The 8,389-nt window shown below is 41.2% G+C and overlaps 1 protein-coding gene across 1 annotated transcript; it reads right to left on the bottom strand.

Annotated features, from left to right (window-relative positions):
- Positions 1–1,930: 1,930 nt before the first annotated feature.
- On the bottom strand, positions 1,931–8,121 carry LOC115140300 (phospholipid phosphatase 1-like). The gene is made up of 7 exons (XM_029678612.2): positions 8,012–8,121; positions 7,680–7,848; positions 4,058–4,209; positions 3,610–3,893; positions 3,384–3,441; positions 3,088–3,264; positions 1,931–2,863 (listed from the first exon to the last, which is right to left on the bottom strand). The coding sequence occupies exons 2-7, from the start codon at positions 7,735–7,737 to the stop codon at positions 2,741–2,743; spliced, it is 852 nt and encodes a 283-aa protein (XP_029534472.1). The 5' UTR covers positions 7,738–7,848; positions 8,012–8,121; the 3' UTR covers positions 1,931–2,740.
- Between the last annotated feature and the right edge of the window lie 268 nt (positions 8,122–8,389).

The following is an 8,389-nucleotide window of genomic DNA, read 5'->3' as shown; positions in this document are numbered from 1 at the left end:
TTCAGTTGTAGAATGCATCACCCAAAGCATCACTCATTGCTTGGCAAGAGGGAGAGAGCAACATGTGACAGTTTGAATGGGGCTTCTGTCAAAGAGGACTATTGTCTGGGTCAAAATAGTCTCGTTCCCAGCCGTGTGTACCACTATTATCCGGGTCAGAACAACGTGTGACAAGGGAAAAACCAAGAGGCATCCCAGTGTCAGACATTGTTGCATTTCGTACTAAGGTGATGCTGGGTATATATTTAAAAAAATCTAATCACAATTTACCATGAGTGAGTCCAACATAAAATGCAAAAAGACAGTGGAAATGTATGTTTTTTTGCATTTAGTACCCTGCATCTGGAATTTCAATTAGTCCAGACAGACAGTAGCCTTATGTTTATGGTATTAAAAACAGCATATTTATACCACTTTGCACGTTTCACACATACTTTATTAACCATGTAATTAATATGTTATACCATGTAATACATGGAACACTTCAAACTTAACTGGTTCATCTTCTAGAGAGATGTAGCAGTGTTGTATTTTATCCTAGATCTTTCTCAGACATGCACCGAGGCATGAGCTGTTTTGACCTTCTATTAAATCAACTAAACTATACCAGCTTTTATAGTCAGTTTCCAAATGCAAAAGTCACATGAACATACATTTGTTTGTCATGTGATCATTTCACATGAACATCACACGATGAACATGACGTTTCCTTCTATTCAATATCTTCGATTTTGTATGCAGTATATTTCCCTTTGTAGTCTCATGACAACATTGAATCAGAAAAATGTAATAATATCATTTCAATATTATTAAAATCATCTCTTTGTAAATTGTCCTTCTCTGGATAGGTCCCCCATTAATCTTTAGTATTAAGCTCTACTTTGGTGAGAGGCTGTCCTTTAGAACATCAAATATTGATTCACAGAGGAATAGAACATATGTCTGGTAGGCTGGAAGGAACCAAATGGCTCCTCCTGTCACACAAAATAGAAGTGATCTCTTTTCAGACCAAAATCACAATGGAGAAAATCTGGGCCTCCATTAGGGCCCAGAGTGTTTCCTGGTCAGATCACAGGGCCAGGAAAATTAATGGGACTTGAAAGTCATGTACAGGGTAGAGGAGAGCCCTAAAGCAGAACCTTATAACGCTCTGTAATTAGACATGGCATGAAGACATTGTTCAAATAGATCCCTAGCAGGTGATCATGCTGTTATCCAAACCATGCTATAATGTCCTTCTCTGAGTACTCAACTGGTAATAATCACAGAGAGCAGGCCATACTGAAAGCCTATAGCTTATACAGACAGTAAAAATGGTAGTACCTCACTGCTTGCGCGGTAATTTAGGTAAAACACATCTTTACCGGACAGCAACTAAGCACCGACAGCAGATGTTAGTTAAAGGACTAAGGTGAATTATGGTGCAAGTTACATAAGAATGTGTTTTGATTTGAATGTGATTTCGTTCTCATTTGCATGCCCATAGTTTATATGTGTGTGGCTGACAGGTGAGGACACACCCACATTGGGAAATGGGATGAACAACAGAGACAGAACACAAATATTTCCAGACTTGCGGTGAGTAGCCTACGCCTCTAGTCTGTATTGTGGCTTTTGAGCAGTCATTGGGAATATGTTCCTTGTGTTCAGAACTCACCCTGCCTTCCCTCCTGAGCCTCTGCGGCCCAGAGGCCCCACTTAACTCTCATTTCAAAAAGAGACCCTTTATGTCAATGGGACATCCTGGTTAATTAAAGGTTGAAGAAATAACAAAAAGCAGCCTACCCAGGCTATTTGACAGGTATGGGTTTGGCCTTTCTGTATGGCTAGTTTCTGTCTCTGATGATCTCACAAAAACAATGCACATATTTCTACAGTTTACAAAGTGTGTCTCAGACACTGCACTTTTCCTCGTACCAAAGAAGCCAAATGGAATGCCATCTTTCTTTATCTCAGATCACAGATACAGGTTTTACAACAGTACTTCAAAAAAGATACAACAAACTGTAAAAAAAAGAAAAAGAAAAGTGAATTTGTGTAGTTGCCATCATGATTTCTACTATTGGAAACATTTGTTAGGAGTTTGCAGGGAGCTTTGAGAAAGTAGCAGCAACAATCTGGCTAAGGCAGTATTAAAAAATATATACAGTACATAGCACATCATTTCAGATTTCAATAAGTCTCCTGGCTTTCATTTAAGCTTTGGGACAGTAAGGGTTCACAGATGTAAGATTTGTTATTGGCCTGGCTGTACAACAGTGGAGCCTGCTGAGGGGAGGATGGCTCATTATAATGGCTGGAATGGAGTGTAATAATAATGAGACTTTCTCCCCTCAGCAGCCTCCACTGCTGCACACATGGACACTCTGCTCACTGTAACAACTGGGATTCCATTCATTTCAAACAAAAGCTTCAAACCAATGCAAACACAACAGCTCCAACAAACTCAGACCTCGCAGCCTAATGCAAAGACCAGAAACCCAATCCACAGATCATTAGCTCTACACACCCAACCAAAGGAGACAGCCTAGGCAATATCATTGGCACTGAGAGGGCTAGCAGCTGTCTTCAGGGCTCTGGCAAAGTGACCACCACAACAGCCAATGCCAACGAACTGCAATGCATTGAAATAAATAACCATAGTCCTCCGTAGGGGATGGCAGGTAGTGGTAGCTAGCTTAGCATGCTACTAGTCCTCCATGCGTTGTCTGCTACAGTAAGTCATGTTGTGGCCAAAGCTTCAGTTTGTGCTTCCATAGTGGTTCTCATTATCTGGGTTGTCCTGGAGACTGGTTTCGGACGTCTCCTCTTGTATCTCTACTGGATCAACAGGCCTCTTGAAGAAGTCGGACGCATAGAACACCTGTGTTGGTAGAGCAGAGAACATGATTTGTTTATACAATGGAGACAAAAACTGAGAAAACGACCATGATACAACCATGAATGTGTGTGATGTTGTCTCTAAGGGAAGGAGAATAAAAAGTTTGTTTGCTAATTCCTTTATGTGTTTATCCTAATTATGCTAGTGCCCTTGGTGGTAGCATGTTCATTGCTGTATTAAACCATAGCCTACAGCTAGCTACCCACCGTGAGTATTGCGACTATCGCCCCCTGCAGGAGGCCAGTAAGTACGTCACTCCAGTGGTGTTTGTAGTCAGAAATGCGCGACAGTCCCACGTAGACAGACATTGCAATCAGGAAGAACTGTATGGTGGGTCTGAGGAGCCTGGCCCACTCTGTCTGCAGTCTGGCCTGGACATACAGCTACAAGAGGAAAAGAAGGACACCATCAACATCATGAAAGGGAGCTATTGCTCAGGGCCGAAAGAACTGTTGTAGCCTCCCTGAATCTACTGTATGTAACAATTATCTACTATACTTACTGCAAGGAACAGCATACAGTACATAGAAAAAGATGAGTGACCAGAAAAGAAGGAAAGTCTGTAAAAACAAAAAGACAAAAGAGATTAGGGGAAGCTACAGCATGGCAAACACCTTTTGAGCTTGCATTTCCCAGTTAAAAGTTTTTCCATTTTGATTTTGTAGCAGTGCCTTCTCTTGGGATGTATCCCAGGTTTTGAGATATAACCCTCGGAGCCCTTACTGTACCTGGCCTCGTCTACCATATCCTTGTCCCCGGTACAGGTGAAGTTCTCGATGTAGCCTCCGGCCCTGCAGTTGATATGGTCCCACACAGGCTTACACACAGCCAGGAAGTGCGGCCGCAGTCGACCAATCGAGTACTTGGCAATATCCGTCAGTGATTGGCTAGCAGCAGCCCCGAATAGGAAGCTGGCCACTGCTTTATAAATTCGCGCCACATAGTTAGTCCTCAAGGACGATTTGGTTTTGACACGAGTCATATAGACGCCAAGGCACTCACCACTGACTACCTGTAACAGCAAGAAAGTAATCTTTAACTGAGGTCAATTGAATATGTTGACATATTGTCTCATATAATTGCAGTTTTACAACAAACCTTAAAAACACACATGCCTGATATGATGATGACATTTTGAGGAGAATATATGAGAACAGGGCAGAGGTAATGACTTACCACAATCAGTGTGAAAGGGATCATGACTCCCCCCAGTAACTGATAGGATATGGTGTCCTCTTTCAGGGGGTATCTGATGGACTCATCATTACAGAAGAAACCCCTTTTGAAGGGATTGTGCTGAGGGGTGAGGATCGCAAAGGGAAGCCCAACTGGAGAGAGAAAGATAATCAGCAATAGTCTCCTTGTTCAAACTATCTTTTGTAATTCTGTACAACAAGCTTTTGACCAAATGTTTTTATCAAAAGTCACAGGAGAAATGAACTTGCTAGGCAAAACCTGATACAAAACAATAACCAAGTAAGACGTGCTTGTTCATGTTTTCACTTGATTTGGTTAGTCCATTTCTCTCCCTCCCGCTCACCTTACCAAATAGCCCAGCCATGGCCAAGTTAACAAATGAAGGTAAAAGTCAATATAATGGAAGAGGTAGAGTCTCCTAAATAACTAATAGAGTCCAGGATGTGAGTGGACAGCACATCAACTAATTGATTTGACAGAGTTGTCATGGAGATGCTGGCATGGATGCCTAAATGCTTCTAATGATGTCAGTCAGACTCACTCAGGCACACAGTCTAACTGACCTCTAACAGTTGGGATCACTTTCTCACACTGCTCTGCTCTCATCTGATTTCTATCTCGCTCCTCTTATTCACTGTCCACAACATTAGGCCTTTACCAAGAGAAATATGGAAATCTAGGCCTAACTATCCAATGTGACACCAATGGGATATTACCCATTGGTAATCAATGTCAGAAGCCTGGCATTCTCAACAACACTAACAGAAAGATATAGAAGAGTCAGTGGGGGTGCTGCTGTGGCCCAGGAGTGGGGAATGCAGACAATGAAAGCAAATGCTGAAAAATAAGTTCAAAAGAGTAGCAGTAGAATTCCATGTCCTGATATTTATTTCTGTCTCTCAAGGTAAGCCCTCTCTCTTGTATCATTCATTTGCACACTGCAGAAGGCGACAGACTAGTACGGCCCACTGTTTCCACCGCACAGAGCATTTCATCAGCTTCTATGTTTAACAGAGTTTGTTGTAAGTTCAAAGTAGGTTTGCTGTTTATTAAGATATCCTTCTATTCCCACTTCCAAACTTCACAGATACTTAATTTGCTGTTTGTATCACGCAGGTTACACAACCAGCAATTGTTCTAAGCATTAGAGTGTACGTGAATAGGAGTGCTTCAATTAGCTATCTGTTCCACCCTCTGGCCAACTCCGTTGGCAGATTCCAGCCAAAATGAGATAACTAGCAGTCACAGGTCTTTGATTAGAGCTTGTCCTGTAATGTTGGGGAGTATGGACACCATATGCCATCCTTTGTAAAACATTCTGACTGCATCTAATTGATCACAAAGGATGAAAAAGAATCCAGAACAACTCCATATAGAACAGGGATTTTAAAAGTGCTACACTAGCCACTAACCAAGTCACTCGTAGGCACAGACGTACCATCCTTTTAGCTTCATTTTAAGGACCTTGATGTGAAATATAGAGATTTGGCAAAAGGGTAAACACCAAAACACAGGTTTTCAGAGGTTTGAGTTGTTTTGTGTTTTCGCTATTTGTTTCTGTGTAACTAAAGATGTTGCAGGATTTTGTGTAACGAATGACAGCATGACACTACTATATTATGAGAGAAACAAGTTTGTTTATGTCATTGAGCAGAGATGGCCAACTATCTTAAAACATACTAAAAATAAGAAATGTTCTCCCTCCTGCTTCCATATTTTAAAAAGCAAGGTTCCCTGGCACTTTTGTGCTGTCTAACAACTACTTAGTCACATGTCTTGACAAGACTTGTCAGAGTTATAGTACTCAGTGTTGACCCAATGAGTTCAGAGACTACAAAAACAATGGTCTTGTCGAAAACCATTACATGCGACCAAGACCCTTACCCAGAGTATCAAGACCCAGATCCAAACAGAGTTTAGATCAATACCAGTTGCGGACTTACCATTAGGCGGAAGAGGCAATGACCTCAGGCCACACATTAGGGGCTTCGTGAGCTGGACATAATAAAAAAATGTAAAAAAATTTTCTGCTTGAAGCCCACAGTTGCTATGCTGGATTTAATTGTCATTTTTTTTGTCAATGAACTACACAAAATACTCTGTCATGTCAAAATGGAAGAAAAAAACATGAAAAATAAAACACTAATATATCTTGATTATGTAAGTACACCTTGACTGTACAATATTTGCACATTGTTCTTTTTAAAATTCTTCAAGCTCTGTCAAGTTGGTTGTTGATCATTGCTAGACAGACATTCTCAAGTCTTGCCATAATGTCAAGCTAAGTCAAAGCTGTAACTATGCCACTCAGGAACATTCAATGTCTTCTTGATAAGCAACTTCATTGTATATTTGGCCTTGTGTTTTAGGTTATTGTCCTGCTGAAAGGTGAATTTCTCTCCCAGTGTCTGTTGGAAAGCAGACCGAACCAGGTTTTCCTCTAGGATTTTGCCTGTTCTTAGCTGTATTCCGTTTCTTTTCATCATAAAAAAAAACTCCCTTGTCCATGCCGATGAAAAGCATACCCATAACGCGATGCAGCCACCACCATGCTTGAAAATATGAAGAGTGGTACTCAACGATGTGTTGTGTTGGATTTGCCCCAAACATAACACTTTGTATTCAGAACATAAAGTCCATTTCTTTGCCACATTTTTAGCAGTTTTACTTTAGTGCCTTATTGCAAACAGGATCTGAATACTTTCTGAAGCCACTGTAGGTCATTAAGGGGTCTGAATACTTTCTGAAGCCACTGTAGGTCATTAAGGGGTCTGAATACTTTCTGAAGCCACTGTAGGTCATTAAGGGGTCTGAATACTTTCTGAAGCCACTGTAGGTCATTAAAGGTCTGAATACATTCTGAAGCCACCGTAGGTCATTAAGGGTCTGAATACATTCTGAAGCCACCGTAGGTCATTAAGGGTCTGAATACATTCTGAAGACATTGTGGGTCATTTTTTCTGTTAAAATGTAATCTTATTCCTTTTCTTTTCTCATTGCTGCAGCTTCATTTCAATGAAAGTCACGTTTGCAATCATATCATGTGATGCACACAAACTGTCATAAGAAGTATATACTGATTCAAAGGGGGTGTGGAAGATTTCAAAACCCCTCTGTGGTAGGATACACATGAGTATCCTCGATGAAAGGTAGGCCTGAGGCCTCCAAGTCACTAAGTCCACCCCTGAAGACTCCATCTTTGCAGTCGAGGGTCACAGAAATGTACCCTAATTTGAGAATCACTCATATACATATACACAAAGTTATTTCCGGGTCAAGACATGGTAAAGAAAAAGTCCTGGTTATTATATTACACAGTCTTACTGTGTGTTGTCTTGTATGCTATTATAACTGTGGTACTGACCACAGCAGTGTAGCCTATCTCTAGTGGATGAGCAATAGAATGAATCAGCAGCGAAATAGGACACCCATTCATTCAGACTTAGCAAAGCATATTTGCAATAAAGTTGTAATAAAGAGATACCTCAATGGGACTGGTGTTTAAGCTGCAGTTGTCTAGTGCATAATAACTTCTCACAGAAAAGGGAACTATAGGCCATGACACTGCCAACAACAACTGTATAGTACGTAGGCTACATACCGAGAATAAGGCAGGTAACGTCGAGAAGGACGAGTGGGATTCTGCCCGTTTCAAACATGTTGCGTCTCGGGACTTCTGTCTGACAAATCCGTAAACTCGTGAGCGTTCGGCTGCTGTCGGCTTTCTTCCTTGCGAGATGAGAGACAGTCTATATGTCGAACATGCCTGGCTATTTGTAGAAAACAATTAAAAACGTCGTTTTTAATATTGTAGGTCTTAGCCTAAACCCCCAAAAAATAGGAAAAACAAAACTGTTTATGTTAACCCAGGGGAACCGTATACAGTCTAGTTTATAAACTACCCCTAAAACCTTTACGTTTTCAATCCCTTACCCTTTAAAATTGTCACAGCCCAACTTCGTAATAAACGGATTTTTCAGCGAAAGACGCTCATAATAATCTGGCCCCTCTCGTACGATGCTCCGGAAATAACACAGGCAGGCCTCCAGTTGTGATAATGATAGGGCAGTGGACTCAGGTGAAGAGCCTATCGTGTGCTTGCTAGTGAAATACAACAGCCGTCGACCAATGCTTTACTGGCTCCATCCCCTTCCCTTTGCTATGGAAACTTGAGGCAACGTCACTCTTGCTATTATTGGAAACTCCACGGCTAGAGGGTGGGAAAAGTGTTCAATGGAACAGCACCAAACATGATCAATTAATTTACTCTGATTATGTTGACCCACTCTTAATAGAAGGATGATGATAACA

This window comes from Oncorhynchus nerka, linkage group LG13, assembly GCF_034236695.1.
Source record: "Oncorhynchus nerka isolate Pitt River linkage group LG13, Oner_Uvic_2.0, whole genome shotgun sequence".
NCBI lineage: Eukaryota > Metazoa > Chordata > Actinopteri > Salmoniformes > Salmonidae > Oncorhynchus > Oncorhynchus nerka.
This window is presented reverse-complemented; position numbering and strand designations above follow the sequence as displayed.

What these genes read in the sequence shown, in the direction of transcription:
- LOC115140300 (XM_029678612.2), bottom strand. Translation starts at nt 7,737, where the DNA reads ATGTTTGAAACGGGCAGAATCCCACTCGTCCTTCTCGACGTTACCTGC. An exon ending in CGTTACCTGCCTTATTCTCG is followed by an intron (nt 4,210 to 7,679) that starts GTATGTAGCCTA and finishes TTCTCTCTCCAG; the next exon opens with TTGGGCTTCCCTTTGCGATC. An exon ending in TCCCTTTCACACTGATTGTG is followed by an intron (nt 3,894 to 4,057) that starts GTAAGTCATTAC and finishes TTGCTGTTACAG; the next exon opens with GTAGTCAGTGGTGAGTGCCT.